This window comes from Talpa occidentalis, unplaced genomic scaffold, assembly GCF_014898055.3.
Source record: "Talpa occidentalis isolate TD23 unplaced genomic scaffold, MPIMG_talOcc4v2.1 talOcc4.10, whole genome shotgun sequence".
Lineage (NCBI taxonomy): Eukaryota > Metazoa > Chordata > Mammalia > Eulipotyphla > Talpidae > Talpa > Talpa occidentalis.
This window is the reverse complement of record NW_023600993.1, coordinates 31,584,396-31,602,846: the sequence shown is the minus strand read 5'-3', so window position 1 is coordinate 31,602,846 and position 18,451 is coordinate 31,584,396. Positions and strand designations below refer to the sequence as shown.

General features: G+C 42.1%; 1 protein-coding gene across 1 annotated transcript; it reads right to left on the bottom strand.

Annotated features, from left to right (window-relative positions):
• Positions 1 to 389: 389 nt before the first annotated feature.
• ZNF35 (zinc finger protein 35) lies at positions 390 to 16,790 on the bottom strand. The gene is made up of 4 exons (XM_037527425.2): positions 16,725 to 16,790; positions 14,417 to 14,732; positions 13,399 to 13,543; positions 390 to 9,714 (listed from the first exon to the last, which is right to left on the bottom strand). Exons 2-4 carry the CDS (start codon positions 14,606 to 14,608, stop codon positions 8,468 to 8,470), a joined length of 1,584 nt encoding a protein of 527 aa, XP_037383322.1. The 5' UTR covers positions 14,609 to 14,732; positions 16,725 to 16,790; the 3' UTR covers positions 390 to 8,467.
• Between the last annotated feature and the right edge of the window lie 1,661 nt (positions 16,791 to 18,451).

Below are 18,451 nucleotides of genomic sequence, written 5' to 3'. Positions count from 1 at the left end.
TGAGCTCCACCTTTTCTACCCACACCGGTCCCCTCCCACCTCCACCCCAGTTGTTCCCTTTCCACCACCTCCCAGTCTTGGCTCTTCCCCATGCCCGACACTTCCACACTTCCCCGGGCAGCCCTGGCCCCATCCCCAACACTCCCACCTCCATCGCTGCCTACCTCTTCCCCCAGCTGACCTGAGGGAGCAGCTTCCCTCTCCCTCCCAGTGCAGGCTGCAGGACTGCAGGTGCAGGCTGCTCCTCCTCCCTCACCGGACTGGGTCTCCCTCCTTCATCCCCTGCACACGCAGCCTACCTGCTTCCTCCAGCTCTGCCTTCAGCTCTCTCCCTCGTTGCAGCTGCTGACCTCTGAACTGCAACCCCACCCCGCTCACCCAAAGTTGAGAGGTGGCCCTGGCGACCCTCGACCTTCTGCTCGCTAATGCGCGCCCGCTCACCACTCAACGAACCCAACCCCGGGAAGAAGTCAGCTGCAGGCACTTGCTTGGCAGCTCTAGGTAGCCCGGAGGTGTCTCTTTGTAGCTCTTCTGCTGGGTTGATCTTTCTGGACCCCAGAGAGAAAGGGCCGGGTCAGGGTCAGAATTCATCTCCGCCTTTATTGTGAGATGAATTTCAAATGGACTTATCTCAAAGGACTAGAGGCAATCATGGGTGAGTCTTGAAAGCAAATCTTTGATTTGACATTATTACATCTTAAATATCTTAACAGCAAAAATTAATGGACTAACTATAAACTGGGAAAAATGTTTAAAACATACGGCAGATAAGAAGGGTAGTTTCTTTACTACAGAGTTTGTACAAATCAATTTTTAAAAGGATCAATGACCCAACAGGTGGAAAAGAATGGCTTACGAACATGAACAAGAGATTCGCAGAATACAATGGCTTTTAAACATTGAACACAATATCCAGTTTCACTCGAAAACATCGAACGCAAATTAAAACAGCGTTTTTCACTTTATCAGGACATAAATGACCAAACAATTGCTTTATGGAGGAGTCAGGTAAATGGGCATTTTTCACATACATACAGGGAACCACATTTGCAATTTCTATCAAAATATCAAATGCACTTACCCTTTATCAATTAAACTGCTGGCAAAGTAGCACACACACCAGGGATGGCGTGCACCAGGGATATTCAACACGGCATGGCTTGTAATAGCAAAAGATAGAAAAGAACCTAGAAGTCTACACAGGGCACCGGCCAGATGAACTGTGATAAATCCAAAGGATGGAACTACTGCCCAGCAGTGAAAAAAAAAAAAAAAAAAAAAAGAATGAGGTAGATCTTATAGACTGATAATAGGACCATCTCTAAAACAAGCTAAGGAAAAAAAACAAGGTGTAGACAGTGTGTAAGATTCTAAGTTCCTGTTTTAAGAGGGATACCTAAGACTGTAAATGGATGAACCCTCTCTGGAAAGCCTTGAGAAACTTACAATGGTTTTCTCTAAATACTGCTGCCTGGGCTACCCTGGGCCGCCTTATTTTTTAGTGTATTTTTGCACCTTAGAACTTTTTGCTACCTGTAAGAATTGTTCTTTCAATTTAACAAATAACCTTTAGAGATGAAGAGGGGCACTTGAGGAGTGTGGGGTGGGGAAGCAGGGGAGAGTACCTTGGGAGAAAGCAGCACAGGCTCTGGCTTCATAATCTCACAATCTCTTTTGGACTCTGTGTGATCTCCAGAATGCCTTTCTCCCCTCCCCAGCCTCCACACTCCTGCTCCATGACAGGCAATATGTCGAAAATAGTGGGACTGCATCTAGTCTTCGAAGGAACTACTTCACCTGGAATGAAGCCCTTGGTAACTGGGTATTTCCCCAGGCCATTATTCTGTTGCTCCCCATTGCTCATCCCATACCCACCAGTACATCTTACCACTCTCAACAAGCCATGGTCTTTCTCTTTTATTAACTTTCCCCTACTGGTCAGAAAATAATTCAGAACCATCATTGAAAATGCAGACACAGGAAAACCAAACCTCTATTAATCTACCAAAGCATTTGTTTCCTTCCACTTCCCCCCCCCACTTCCACTTTTTCTGTGCATGTACATTTTAGAAATCTGGGCTCTCCATACTCTATTTTGTATTGTTTGTTAATACTGTGAAAATTTTGTCACCACTAAATTTTCTTTAAATAATGATTTGTGTAGTTACATCGTATTTCATCATATCATAATTCAGTCATCCCTCTACTGCTAGTCACTTAGATTGTGTTGTCCATGTTTTGTAAAAATATTAAGTATATAAATTACTGCCAAAGTATTGCATTTTAGGATAGTTTTCTAAATGATATCAACATGCTTATAATAGCATTCAAATCTAGGCATAACATAAGAGGCATTTGTTGCTAAAGAAATATAAGGCCCAGGCAAAAGATCTCTGTGTTCTGGCATTCAGGTCTCCCTTCTACTCTAGTAGAAAGTTTTTTATTGGGTAAATTCCTTCTACATTCAAAGGTCTCAATTGGGCTTTTGATATGCACAGACATATATGTGTATTTGTGTAGTAGTAAGAATTATAACACGTTTGAGAAAGTCTCCAATGAGGGCAAACAGGGTAACAAAGAGAAAAAAGGATGCAGAGAACAGGGGGATGAGCTATTTCAGGGATGGGATATTTCAAGTAACAAAAGAAACTTAAGAAAACCTCTTAACTGGAATATTAAGATTTAAAAAGTAGCTCTAAAAAGAGATTATGTCACAAAAAGGGAAAAATAAGAAGAGGATTAGAAATTAAACTACTGTCAAAAAATATGTTAGAAAGGTCAAAAAATGTTAGAAAGGTCAAAAAATAATCAAGATACTTGCCCAGACAGAGGCATGAAACAAGGAAATGGAATAAAGTAGTTGAGAATCAGTCCCAAAGGTCCAACATTTGATTGACAAGAATTCTAGAAAGAGTAAAAAAAAGGAAAAATTGTCAAAAGCAGAAGTACCTGAGTCACTGAATTGAAAAATTCCACTGAGTACCTTAAGAAATGGAGCACACCAAAGATGAAGACGAGCCTTTTAAAAGCCCCCTGGCATGGAGGTGTGGGGACACATCATAGCAATGTAAATAGTATTTATTGACTGTCAGAGAAATAAAAATCAGACTCAGACATCTCATTAGCAATGGCGGATGCTATAAGACTGAAAGTTTCTGGAGTTAATTTTTAACCTAGAATTTCAGAGCCCAATTACCAATCAAGTGTGAAAGCAGAAAAAATTGTCTTAGTCATAAGTTCTCAACAATTTTTATGTCTACATACTCTTTCTTGACAGATGACGAAAATGATAGGCGGCAGACAAATGAGGGGGTAAATGAAGAAAGAAGAAGATACAATAGACACAATAGAGGACACAATAGAGCCAAGGATAACAAGAGACCAGTCAGCAGAAATAACACCAAGGACAGACTACAGCAGAAGGCAGGAGATACCTGGAAAGGAAATATATAAGGGAAAATCAGGACACTCAACAGATTATCTAATCAGATGGAGAATTTGAAAATAGTCAAGGATGTACTAAAAGTAGAGTATAAAGGGGAAAAGAAAGGCAGCTAGAAATTTCATTAAAAAAAAAAATGCTGTTCCAAAAATGAAATACAATTATAGCAGGCTTAGATCTGCTTAGCTTACTTAGATCTGCAGTGGACAATATTTAGATGGTCATAACATTCCTGCCATTTATTGCCAACTGTTAGAACAAATCATTAAGTATAAAAAACTATTGTTAAAGAAAAAAACTTTTAGTCATCCATAATTCCATTATCCCAGGACCTAAGTTTAAGCTCTGCAATTTACCAACTGTATAGCTATGAACAAGTCACTTAACTACTTTTCTTCCACTTCTGATTTACCTGTATGTTTTTAACAGTATATGCAAATACATTATATTGGAACTGTATTATATAGACAACTTTAAATCCAGATTTTTTTCACTTCAAAGCACAGTTAAACTCCTGATACCTAGTAAATCGTGCTTTGCTACACTTGTAAATATGTCCTTGGCCATAGGGCAGTCTGAGATTTCCCAGATAGGACTAGAAGCAAATCTTAAAAGAAACCTAAAGCTAGGCAAAGTAGCAGGGGTGAGTGGGAGAAGTGATGAGGAAAGTGTGAGCAGAGCAAAGGCATAGGGAAGAGCAAGTACATGCCTCCAGGCTGCAGGAAAGATACATGGAAGTAGAGAGATGAAGATGGAAGAGATTATGAAGAACTCAGGAAATCACATTAAGGAATCCAGACTTTTTTTCCCAAAAGAAACATGAGAAAAGGATTTGGTAGACCTTATTTGCTTTGGCACCCAGGATCTAACACTAGGCCTGCACAAAGAGGGTATAAAATAAACATTTTTGAAATGACTTAAGGATATACAGAAGGCAGAAAATTTCCTGGTTTTCCAGTCTCGGTGGTAGGAAGAATGCTGCCATTTGCTCAGGGAGAGAATCCAGAAAAAGCCAGATTTAAAAGACTAGGTTCCACAGTGTGACCCCACTTAACAAAGAGTCACTGGCAGTTATGCAGGTTTTAGAGGATCCAAGGATTGGCCTTAGGGAGCCTGCAAATGAGCACAAAACTGTTGCTTCAATCTGCATTTCTCTGGGAGACTTCCCAACCTCACCAGATTCTTAAAGTGGTTGTGACCCCAAAAAGGCTAGGCACATTGGATGGCAGAGCAACTGGAGAAGCAACAGGTATAGGGAGGGACAACTGCCTGTGCAAGGGAAGGGAGAGGACCCCAAGCACAGAAGGATTAGCTTTGCCCAGACACCCCTTTCTCCCTTCTTAAATCTGGAGAAATTCACGGTCAACTGTGTTAAGGGTGTATGTGACTGTGTGTGTATGTTGATGCAGTCTCTCTCCTGTGTGCCCAAATGATGATTTTACTATCATTTTTGCATCGCTGTGCAGCACTTAATACACATCTGCTGGTCTTATTTGACGGTAAGACTTCTTGGTTTTACAATTAGCGTCCATCACAAGGCCTGGTTCTTTCATACTAAAAGTTTGTTGTTTTTTTTTTAAGATTTATTTATTTATGTTTTATACAAGAGCTGGGGTACAGGCCAGAGGTGCAGGAGGGTGAGAGGATTCACCAGAGACAGCGGGGAGCAGAACAGGCAGATGGACCGAAGACGCTGCTGAGGGGAGCAGTGGGCAAGGCAGGAGAGCTCTGCTGCACCATCTGGGAATCTCCCTGGCCAGCCGGGAATCTAACCCACGCTGCAGAGGCTGCGGATAGTTTCACAGCGCTGTGCTCAACCTGCTGCACCACCGGGGAGGCCCTCATAATAAAAGTTTGATAGCTCTTGGCAACTGAGGAAAACGAGGCTTCAGACTTCCCATCCACTTCAAGACTAGCTAACAGAGAGGGGACTTACCCCAAGAAAAAGGATAACTTTAGCCAACTCTGACAAGTAGTCATTCCTCCTCTATCAAAAACTGTACAGAACAAGGTGGGTGGCAACTGACTTTGAGAGCTGGAATTCAATTGGGAGAGAGCGTTGTTACTAGCTGGAGAAGGATATGAACTGTCTAGGCTCACATGATTTGTGCAGGATAAGGATCCTGAACCTGGGTGCAAGTTTGTGGAAAACCTGGGGATGAAATACAAGTAAAAATGTCAAAAGTCAGTTTGTTGAATGAGGAATATAAAATCGTCTTATGTAAAATGTATGTATGTATATTGGTTTCCTCATAAATAAAATGTTTGGTACATCCACTTAAAATAGAAATGTTAGGTCATATAATTCTAACGGCCAAGGGTGGGCAGAGGCATGGAAGACAACTCAGCACAGTGTCGTCAAGTGTCCTGTTTTGCTGAAACCACAAGAACATTCTGCACACACAGAACACACCTTAAGCCGGAGCCCCTCACCTCTGACGAAAAATATAGGTGGTGTGACAGTTTGACTAGAGTGGCTCAATACCTTGGTTGCATCCTGGACTCACCTTCAGAATTTTAAATACTGTGGTCTGGGAATGCAACATTTCTAAAGTGCTCTGGGCAATTCCAACAATCAGCCAAAGTGGAAAAGCACTGTTTACTGCAATGTTGAGGTGATGGTTCCCAGACCTAACTTTATGTCACAATCACCTGGGTAGCTTTTCTGAATCATTTATGAAGGAAGTCTTAAGCCAAGAAAATACAGTCATCACTTAGGAGGACAAATACACAATATGAAACTCAGTTAAATTGTCTTGTTAGTCACAAATCCCAGCTGACCTCTTTCAGGAGTGTATGTTTGACCTCTTGGTGGGTCACTGTCACAGATTTATCCCAATCTTCAGACCTGATCTTCTTCTCTTCTGAGCCCTCTGAACATGCGGGTGAGGCTGGGGGGAACACACAGACCTAACTAGTTCCTAATCTCAGCAGAGGCACATGATTTATCTTTGGGTGTCTCCATTCCCAGACATGGGGACAAGAATAGTCACTGTCAGGGTCAGCCATGGCACATGCAATTTGATTTTTAAATTCTATTGAATTTAAAATTCTATTGAATTTAATTCTATTTGAATCTTATGATATGGAGTGACACTGGGCAAAACAATTGCATGTGCCTTCTTATAAACTATATTTGAAGGGTAAAGTGAAAGAAGAGAAAAATCACTGAACTTCTTACGAATGATTCTGTATGTAAAAGGGCTCTGTGAACTACCAAAAACTGTGTTGATTGGTATTTAGTCGTGTAGACCAAACACTGAACAAAAATGAACAATTTAAGAAAATAAAAATAAAAAAGATTTTAAAAATTTAATTTTGTATAAATGAGACAATAAAAGCACAGGGCTTCGTGTGAGAGTCACACTGTACTTCATTGATGATAATGCCATACATTTGCATGCTCAAAGTGGGGGTGGAGCAAGAGACCCCAAAACCAGTATACTCAAATTGCAGTCTTACATTTGCTGCTTGCTGGTCACGCTGCCTAAGGCACACCCCAAAATCTGTCACCTCAGCTTCGTCACCCGAAAATGAGACTACATACCCCTTTCTCAGGTTCTCCCACAGATCTAGGTGGGGACTACAGGTAGTTAGACAAGCAGCACAGAACAAAATGAACCTGGATTTTGGTCCCAGATTTGAGTACAGGCTATCATGTGTTGCTTGACCTAATGCTGTGTGACCACTCTCAGGTAAAAGGGGCAAACAACTCTCTCAGTGCTATGAGGGTTAAGGTCATGGTCTATGTGAAAGCAAGAGATAAGTGCTGGGTATCCTGATTCTATACGTGAAGGTCAACAAACAAAAAATAAAGATCTGTATAAATACAAGGCAATATTATTACATAACTATTGCATAGTTTTATAAATCATTTTACCAGGAATAAAGGCTCAATGGTAACAAAGGTATCTTACCTTAGCCAGTTTCTTCATCCTTCTAAGTTTTCACATTCCAATACCTCTGAACTTCTTAAGACAAATTAAGACCATGGGACTCCCAAGCTTGCCTCCTCCCTTCCCCTTCCTTTCTTTGATCTTCTCTGAATTAGAAGAGCTCTCCCATTTCCTCTAAAGACAATTCAGAAAGTGAGATTGAAACGCAAACTGAGCCTCTGGCTGGGTCTGAGTAGAATGAGAGCAAAGACAAGTGGGCATGCCTCTAGGCAAGCTTTATTCTTTGACTCTTCTAAGGAGGAGGCTGTTTGTAGAATCTCATTCAAATGGAATGTCATGGGAATTAGGGGTTATTTGGAGAATTGTTGATCTTAGCAAACTATACAGCCCAGAAGCATTGTGGCCCTAGAGTGCTACCTCCATCCATCCTCAAGTACTTGGCCATGCAGACTGGGGAAAGGCAGAAGAGACTCGTCAGAGGGCCCCCGAGCTTTAGCATACCAAGGTTCATGAGACAAGGAAAGAAAGGGCCGTTTCCTACCTCTATTTTAGGAATATTAGATAGTTCATTGGCTTTGTGTTTGTTTTGTTTAAAAAAAAAAAAATTACTGAGGGAATGGAAAGCTTACAAATGCTCAGAGGTGAATTGTTGGTGAATTGTTACCCCAAGTGGTTGTCTTAACTAGTCACTGCTTAGCCCAAAATACTAGCATACAAGGTTCAAAGCTCCAGAATTCCACCAGACAGACCTATACAGTAACCTGCCTGTTGCTCAAAAATTCCCTAGTTTTAAAAAACAAATTAAGTAAAAAATCTTTCCCCAAATGGGATCTTTATCACTTAGCTTTGTCTGACCCATTTCTAAGACAGCCACATTCCATTTCAGACATCATGACCACTGAGGGCACAGTTAAGAACAAAGGCTTTGCTTTTAGCACTTAGTTTTCATTTTCTTTAAATTAGCCTCTGAAAATGCCTGCTTTTGTTTTGTGCTGTACCCCTGAAAACTGTAGCTTTTAAAGACACAGCAGACCTCATTTCATAAAGGAGGAAGTAAACAGCAAAGAAGTATCTAATTTGGGGGCGGAAGGTTATGCTCAATGCCAAGGTCTTCCTCTTCCTTTACTCATCACTCAACAAGATGGGTTCTGTGGTGTCGCATGAGGTGAGAGTTGGAAATGAAAGCCGCACCACACTTCTCACATTCGTAGGGTTTCTCTCCGGTGTGGGTTCTCTGGTGCACGGTCAGGCTCGACCTCTGCCGGAAGGCCTTGCCACACTCATTGCACGTGTAAGGTTTTTCCCCATTGTGGATTCTCTGGTGAATAAGCAGGTATGAGCTACATGTGAAGGCCTTCCCACACTCATTACACACATAAGGGAGATCTCCACTGTGAATCCTCTGGTGCACAATAAGGCAGGAAAGCTGACTGAAGGCTTTTCCACACTCACTGCAGTCATACGGCTTCTCTGCAGTGTGGATTCTCTGGTGCACTATAAGGTGTGAAAAACAACTGAAGGCTTTTCCACACTCTTTACACTCATATGGCTTCTCACCAGTATGGCTTCGCTGATGCACAATAAGGTTTGCACTCTGGGTAAAGGCTTTGCCACAATCATTACAGGCAAAGGGCTTCTCCCCGGTGTGGATCCTCTGGTGAACAATGAGGTTTGAGCTCCGAGTAAATGTTTTCCCACACTCATTACATTCATAGCATTTTTCTGTAATGTGCACTTTCTGGTGCCGAGCAAGCTGCGAGCTGTAACTGAAGGCTTTCTCACATTCACTGCATTTAAAGGTTTTTTCTAAGGAATGGATTTTTTGATGGACAGTCAGATTTGAACTCTGAGTGAAGGCCTTCCCACACTTTGAACAAACATACGGCTTCTGTCCAGTGTGGATTCGCTGATGGACAACAAGGTTTGCACTCTGAATGAAGGCCTTCCCACACTCGTGACATTCAAAGGGTTTCTCCCCAGTGTGGATCCGCTGATGCACCACAAGGTTTGCACTCTGACTAAACCCTTTTCCACACACGCTACAGGTGAAAGGTTTCTGCCCAGGCTGGCTTTTCTGATTTTTAGCAGGACCAGAACTAAAGCTGTATCTTTCCCCGTATTTCTGACATTTCTGGTCTTCCTCTTCTTTGAAGTTTTCAGGTACGTGACAATCCTTCACTGCCACTTCTCTGAAATCTTTCTTTTCCCGCTTTACTCTCTGCCTTTTAAACATGTTTCCTTTTTCACAGGTTTCTCCTAACTCAGGTCCTTGAGGGTCATCTTTCTGCATTTGTTTTGATATTATGAAGGCTTTTTCTGCTTCATCACATATCTCAGTTTTTGGAACCAAGAACTGTGGGTTCTTGGTTTCAGCACCTGATAAAACAAGCAGAAAAATACAAATGTCAGCTTTATCTGGCCTAGAAAAAGACCACCAAGTCATAGTGACAGGAAGTGTGTAATTTCCAACTATGCAAAACAGCTTCATCAAAGATAGGAATTCCTTCACATTACCTTCCCACTGTAGGTTCTTCTGCCGGGGGTGTGCCCCCACCCCCCGCCCCCACACCTGGAGCAGAATCTCCTAACTCAGGGTGTTTCCAGCACTTCCACAATCCTTCATTAGACATTCAACCCACTGCTTCATGCCGAGGAAGCTGGGTCCAAACAGCTCTTCTCCCACTTGCCTGACATCTGATCTCACAGTTAAGCCTGGTTATGAAGGACGCCAGCTTCTCCCCAGGTTTGTCCTCTGCCATAGCTACCTAGTGTGGATTTTACTTACAACTTACCAGTTAAATCAGGAGATTCCCTAGCTGTGAACAAAGATCTAATCAACGTTGGCTTTTACATATGAGGATGCTAGATAGCAGAGAAAGGTAAGTATAGACAGAATGGCTCACACCGGTTGCCAAGAGTGCCACAGCAGCCAAAAGCATCTGGAACACTGACACTTGCAGCCTAAGGTTAAGATCAGCCGGACTGCCTGGTTTGAGATTCCTGCTCTGCCACTTACCAGTTGCATGATTTTGGACCACAACATAACTTCTCTGTGCTTCCATTTTATTATTTCTAAAATAGGGACAATGACAGTGTATGCACCCCATAAGGCAATGAGAGGAATGACTGAGTGACTTTGTGTCCATCGCTAAGAATAGCCTGGAGCACACCAGGTGCTCTGTGAGAGAGCAGTGACTTAAAAGATGAAGACCATGGGAACTACTGAACTACAATAATTAGAGCCACTAACACAAACCATTCCTCATATTTACATCATGCTTTATGTTAAAATTATTACAGAAGCACACAACTACAGAAGTGATGACTTAATCGTTGCAACACAGGGAAGAAGAGCTAGAGTCTTGGCAAGTGCCCAGGGTCTAAGAAAAGAGAATTAAGGCCCATTTTGTGTGCTGAAGCTCAAACCTCCTTGGGCAATTAATTAGCCAATAACCGAGAACCTGCAGCTTATTTGAGAGAGTATTTTTTATATTTTTAGATCTTATTGGATTACTGTAACCCTAGGAAAGTACAGGATAAGTATAGAAATAATGAAGAAATAAACTGAAATCTCATTTGTGCTTAGCTAGAATACAGAATAGCTAGAGTACAATAATAAATTTTGAGAACATATTTTTCTTTCAATTTTTAAAAAAGAGATTGCCACATTAGCTGGTGACTATTTTGAGCTATGAAAGGTAATTTGATTTACTAAATTTCTAAGTCCGATTCATTAGATTTACAAAAGCCGTGTATTATTAAGAATTTATATGTAAGATTTGTAAGTCTATCATGTAGGTTTTTATTTTCTATTTATTTATTTATTTGTTTATTTATTTTTTAAAGATTTATTTATTTATTTATACAAGCACTGGTTACAATCAGAAGCATGGGAGGGTGAGAGAATTCACCAGAGCCAGAGCGGGGAGCAGAGCAGGCAGAAGGACCGAAGTACACTGCTGAGGGGAGCAGCGGGCGGCAGGAGAGGTCTGCGCGCCATGTGGGACCCTCCTCTGGTGGCCGGGGAGCAGCCGGGGATCGAACAGGCGCTACAGAGGCTGCGGACACCTTTGCAACCCAGCGCTCAACCGCTGCGCCACCAGGGAGGCCCTCATGTAGGTTTTTAAAATGTTGTCAAGTATTTGATATATTAAATTTGAAATTTAATACAGTCTATCATATTTAATATATTTTATATATTCTTATTTAAGGAACTAAAAGTAGGGAAATTTTTATATAAGGAAACTGATATGTAGATGGAGTAAAATGTTCTAAAGAGTTTACAACATTTACTCTATAAAATTTTAAGTTTAAGAATTAAAGAAAGTACATATGTTTTCATTTTTATTAAAATATTTTTAGATGTATAAATAAAATAAGGCATAAAATAAGGCATAAAGGCATAAAAACTGTGTTTTGGGCCTCCCTGGTGGCACAAGGGGTTAAGCAACGCACTATGAAGCAATCCGCAGCCTCTGCAGCATGAGTTCAATCCCAACTAGGCAAGGAACAACCCACAGGGCACAGCAGACCTCTCCTGTCTCGCCCGCTGCTCTCCTCAGCAGTGTATTTCAGTCAGTCTGCCTGTTCTGTTCCCCATTCTATCTCTGTGAATCCTCTCACCCCTTGCATCTCTGGCCTGTATTCCAGTTCTTGTATGCATAAATAAATAAATCTTAAAAACAAAACAAAACAAAAACAAAAACTTAGTTTTAAATGTATAAACTTTAATAAACTCAACATTAATTAATATATAGGAAATGGTATATAAAACTCTCCCAGACATTAATAATCAAGTAAGATCAAAATTCCCAAAATACTTTATGTTTAATATTATTATTCAATTTTATCATCAAGATAAAACCACTCTCCCTATGTGGGAATTAAAGGCAGCCAAGACTGTGCCTCACAGCACAGCTCTTATCATATTGCCCAGGGCCCCCAACAAATCCTGTTTTTATTGAATCAATGTACCCCGGTTTACAGAATAGGAAATGTATGTCAAGAGAGAGAAGGGAGTTGCTCAAGGTCACAATTATTGAGTCTCTCATATTCCCACATTACTTGTGCTATGAAAATGGCTGGCAGCACAGAAAGGTAAGTATTGGCTGCAAACAGGGTCTTGGAGTAAAAGGCAGAGAAGGAAAAAGGAGGCCATTCCTGGTGGATGGGTATTAGACACCGAATAAAGCAAGGAAACAGAAGTGATAGAAAGAAGAGAACAGAAAGCACAAGTGGGGAAGCTGTTGAGAGTTTGGGGAATAATGAAAGAGACCAGACCCCTAAAACTTTGTTTTAAGCAAGTGACTTGTTTGCCTGAGGGACTGGCTAGGGAGCAGAGTGAGTTAGTACTATCCAGGCACAGCCCTGTACCTGGACTAAGAAAATGTGAGTGCCAGAGTGGTCTCAGCAGTCATCTTGAGATTGTTCCTATAAACCAGGACTCACGACTATCACATTTTTGACTCAATTACATGTCACTTGTCCACAGGCAGCCTTCCTCCACTGCTGATCAGACCTATCAACATCCTTTTCTTTCTTGAGTCCCAGCTTAGAGAGAACCAGGTGAGAAAGTCATCAGTACCTTCCCTGAAGACCTAGTTTTGAACATCATTATGGTTGACACAACTGCTCAAAATCCCCTAGAATCTGCACAACAATCTATGAAAACAGAACATCTCCAATATATTTCCTCAAGATCACCCTACAGCTGACCTTCCAACATTAGCTAGCTTCTCCTGGAGGCTCAACAACCTACAATGATCACAAAGCATATGAAGAAGGCTAGGTACGTGGATATGAAACGTGCCAAACAATAAATGTGATCAAAAGGTGAATTCAGAGTCTGCTTGTGTTTGGTTCTTGAGTGTGTAAGCAAAATAAGCCATTCCCCATGACAAATGCATAGGCATTTTCAGCATCCTTCTGTCCAGCTCTCCCTGAAACTTAAAACACCTCAATACTCTCTGCTGCTCAAGTTAGGAGACCAGACCATTGGTGTCTAAAAAGATTTTGAGAAATCCCAGTGGTCAGGCTCTGAATCAGGGGGTTGAACCTTACCTACAGAGGTCATGTTCCCATGAGTCTCCAGTATCTCTCTCTTCGCCAGAGTCTCTGGAAATGAGTAGCTGCCGAGGAGTGAAGAAGCAGGCGCCTCCTGTGTTGCTTTTAGGACCACTGCCATGTCCCAGAACATGTTCTGACCCTAGAGACAAGCACACACAGGTGGGCTTATGAGGGGATTGTTGGTGAAAGGTGGTGTGAATATAGTTTTGAGAATGAGGACATAAGTACTTATTCTGGAAGTCACAACACATTTTTTAAAAAAGTAGGTCCATTTTCCCTAGTCCCCAAAGTGAGTTAGGCAGAGAAGCAAGTCAGCACCTTCTTCTCCATCACTTTGATTTCACCTCAGTGACCCCTCCAGCATCCAAACTTAACTTGCCAGTGAGTGCATGACAGGAGAAGAGGGGATATGGGAAGTTTTTCCAGAGTAAGTTTGCTAAGATCTAAAAATCAAAGAAGACAGATTTTAATATCATTATTACTGAGAGGCTTTGGGGAACCCTGGTCTAGTGTTGAAAATGGGTATGTGTGAAAACATTCAAGACCACAGCACAGTGCAGGGCATGCATCACCACTCAAAGTGTGGTCCACAGATCAGAATCAGCAGCATCACCTTGGAGCCTATGAGAAATGCAGAATCTCAGACCAAACCCTACACCTTCCTGAATCAGAATCTGCATTTTTAACAAGAACCCCAGGTGGTTTCTATGTAGTTAAAGCTTGAGAAGCATTGGTGAGAGATCCTCTCCTAGAAACTGATTTATGGCACAGGCACAGGGACAGAGACTTCATAAAAAAGCTCCCCTGGTAAGTCTGTGTGGCTAGGTTTGAGAACCACTGGTTTAGAAAAAGGACTGAATGCCACATCAATCAGAAGAGAGCCTTTCTACATTTCAAAGGACTAAAGTCCCAAAAACAGGATTCGCGGTATGGACACAGAGGGACAGCTCCCTCTGAAACCATTTGAAGTCTTGCCATTCTCCTCCCTCCTTCCTTCCAAACCATTACTTACCTTTTCCTCCTGTTCTGATACATCAAGGCCTGTCTGAGGACCCTCCCCAGGAGCCCAGACTCTGATGTTCTCAGCGTGCACTTGTTGGCTGGATGCCTGAACCAGGAAGTTTCCCTCCTCTTCCTCCTCCTTTTTCACTGTCACTGGGCCCCAAGAGGCCAGAGACACAGCCTCTCTCAATTCTGCAGTCATCTTCTCTGCTCAGCAGGGGAACGCCTATAGCTGGGGACTGCCCAGCAGAGGTCAAGCCCCATCTAATCTTTATGTTTCAAAAGCTTCTTCTTGAGTTTCTTCCTGGGGCCAGGATGAGTATTACCTAGTGAGAAATCAGAAAGCGTTATTAGTAGCACAGAGTTTGTCTGGATGCCACCAAGTCCATTGCCCAAGTTCACCAGTACTTGGGGGTGGTCACTCTACACAGGGTCTGTGTACTCCTCCCTCACAGGATGGAGGGGCTACATCATCTGTTCCCACAATAATCACGTTAATAACATCAATTTATTTTTTTTGCTGATTATAAAGGTAATATATTTTTACTGTAAAAATTTGCAAAATACAGAAAATGATGAAGAAAAATCATCCCAGGTTTATCTCCAAAGAGATAACCATTACAATATCATAGAATTTAAGATATTCCTTCTAAGGGAAAACCTCCAATCACACTGACAACTAAGACTTCATAAACCTTTGTTTTTAACTATGGGAAGGCACAATTATCACAATTGGTTTTCTTAAAGGGATATTACAAATTTTTTGTTTGAGTGCCAACGATCCACAAAAGCATGAATAAAAGGATCTCAAGAAAAAGATTAGGCGTCTAGACACCAACACATTAGGAGTGGTTGTCTTGAGTGCTGTGATTACAGGGAATTTTGGAGTTCTTTTTGTTTGATTTTATTTTTTCCATTTCTTCCAAATGTCCTGAGACCAAACATTACCCTTAATTAAAGAAATTGTTTTTCACGTTGCCATTCCTCATGCTTATCGTTTTTAGTAACTACACACTAACCTCTGATGTTAACTGTCATTCTCTTTATTTATTTTTTTTTTTTTTAAAACAGTGAGTGCTTCTAGGGATTTTTTTTTTTTTAAGACTTTTTTTTTAAGATTTATTTTTATTTATTTATACAAGCACTGGATACAGTCAGAAGAGCGGGAGGGTGAGAGAAGCACACTGCTGAGGGGAGAAGCGGGCAGGAGAGGTCTTCGCGCCATGTGGGACCCTCCTCGGGTGGCCGGGGAGCAGGCGGGGATCGAACCGGCGCTACAGAGGGTGCGGGCAGCTTCGCAACCCAGCGCTCAACCGCTGCGCCACCAGGGAGGCCCAACTGTCATTCTCTTTAAAAAAGGATCAACACAGAAATATATAGAATGTTGCTCACACAGTAATTAGTTATCAGTCTAATTCTCAATCTCTTCTCTGCATTTCCATACATATAGTTAAACCTTCACATTCAGTTTATTTTCCTAACATACATTAGATCGTACTCGTACATTGTTAGCAACCTGCATTCTTTCTTAAATTAAATTTCTGTATGTCACAAGTCTCCGCTAGACCTTTCAATATAAATACCTAGAGCGATCTCATTTTGACACAGTATTCTGAATTATAGCTGTAATTCATTTAATCATCACTTACTTATGATTCACTGTTTTAGTCAAAGTTCTGATTTTTGCAGTTAATTTTTAAAAAAATAACTAATGCTAAAAAATGTCCTTTGCAAATAGTTCCTTCCCCCACCCTTTGCTGAATTATTCCTTTAGAATAAAGGGAGTCTTGATTGGTTTATGATTTCCTGGTAACTTAACGTATGCATCAAATTTCTTGCGTAACACAGTCCTTTCATTCCTGCAACAAATCTTCATTCTGGAGGATTCTTTCCACGACTAGCTCAATGAAGCAGGTAGGAAGGGCTCTGACACTCGTTTCACCTTGTGTGTAGGCGAGACTGCCAGTCTTCTGATCAAATCTCAGTCTGCATCCAGCCCCAGACTGCAGAGAATCCCCCATCAAGACTTGCCTTTCGAAGCCCCTTCCTAAGTGTTGCATCCCTACTTCCAACCCCCCCACCTCCAGGCCCCACGCAGCCCTGCTCCCGGGGAAGCCCGACCCCTGTGGCAGTCCGTGTCCAGTCCCCCCGGTCAGGCCCACGGTGGGCGGCAGCCGGGTTTCCGAAGTGCAGGGGTGCAAAGCCGCCCCTCGAACCGACTGGATGGGGTTCCCAAGAGAAGAACGCAGCGGGCTGTCTTTGGGAAAGGCCCTCCCGTGACCCCGACATCCGTGCCCACCCCTGCAAACCCCGCTTACCGAGCGCCGCGCGGAGACCGACCAGAGCTCGCGGGCTCTGGGGCAGGAGGCCGGCCGCCCCGAGCCCCCGCGCCCGCCGGTGCGAGAACAATGACCGGACAGGAAGTGCCTCGGGAGAAGCTTCCGCTCCCCCAGTCGCCTGGCCTGCCTCTCTAGGAATCTCGGAGGTACTTTCCTCTCGATGGGTGTCCATTAATGCTGCGGAGCTGGGATGGGAGCAGTGCTTGGAAGGCGGGTACGGAGGAAGTGAGGCCCGAGCTTGAGGGAGGGCATGCCCCAGGCTGGGCAGCGGCAGTTAACCAAGGCGCGCACCTTGGAGCCTGAAGCTGCAAAGCATTGTTCTGTAGGAAGCCCAGGTAATTTTGCCCCAAATGTTTTATTTTTAAAATATCAGTAGAAAATATTTCGGTAGATTTCATGCACTGTATTGGTTATGGCTCTTTAGTTTTTTGTTTTTTTGCTTTTTATACTGAATTTATATGGTCACAGGAAGTTACAAAGGTAATAATATCCTTCACTCAGTTCCTCCTACTGACACATCTTACCTTACATAACTATAGTTTAATATAAAAATCAGGAAATCAACACTGGTACAATATGTGTATAATTCTGTTATTTAGCCCATGTGTAGATATGTAAACATCACCACAATCAAGATACACAACTATTCCCTCTTGCTCTTCCCCTTCCCACCATCCCCACTCAGGTAACCACTAATGTTTTTCATCTCTATAGCTTATCAGCTTATCATTAGATTATACAAAGGGATCATACAGTATATAACCTTTCGAAATTGGGTTTTTTACCCTCAGCATATTTCTCTTGAAATTCTCTTGAATCTTTGGAGGAATCAGTAGATCATTCCATTTAATTGCAGGGTAGTATTTCAGGTACAGATAAGCCAGCTTATTTTAACAACCTGTTGAAGGATACTTGGGTTACTTACAGGTTTTGAGTATTATGAATAAAACTGCTATGAACCTTACATACAGGTTTTCGTATGGTAAGTGTTATGTCTGGTTTTATAAGAAACAGCCAAACTATTTTCCAGAGTGGCTATACAATTTTAATATTCCTGGCAACAAATGAGATCCAATTTCTCCATATCCTTGCCAGAATCTGATGTTAACAGTATATTTTAAAAGCTATTCCGACAGGTGTGCAGTGATTTTTAACTTGTATTTCCCTAATGGCTAATGATCTTGAACTTCTTTTTATGTATTCACCCTCAAAACTTTATTGAGGGGCCTCCCCGGTGACGCAGCGGTTGAGCGATGGGCTGCGAAGCTGCCCACAGCCTCTGCAGCGTCGGTTCGATCCCTAGCCGCCGGCGAGGGTCCCACATGGCGCGCAGACCTCTCCTGCCGCCCGCTGCTCCCCTCAGCAGTGTACTTTGTCAATCTCCCTGTTCTATTCTCCACTCTGGCTCTGGTGAATTCTCACAACCTCCCGCGCTTTTGACTGTACCCAGTGCTTGTATAAATAACCTTTAAAAAAAAAAACACAAAACTTTATTGAAATGTCTCATGTCTTGTGCCTTTTGTCTAACTGGATCTATTTATTACTGTTGAGTTTTGAGAATTCTTTATATAGTATAGATACAAACCTGTGTTGGGTATGACTTGCAAATATTTTCTTGCATCTGTAAGGTCTTTGCATCTTCTTTTAAACGTCTTTTGATGCGGTACAATATATCATTGCTTTTTTCTATGGAGCATGCAGTGCAC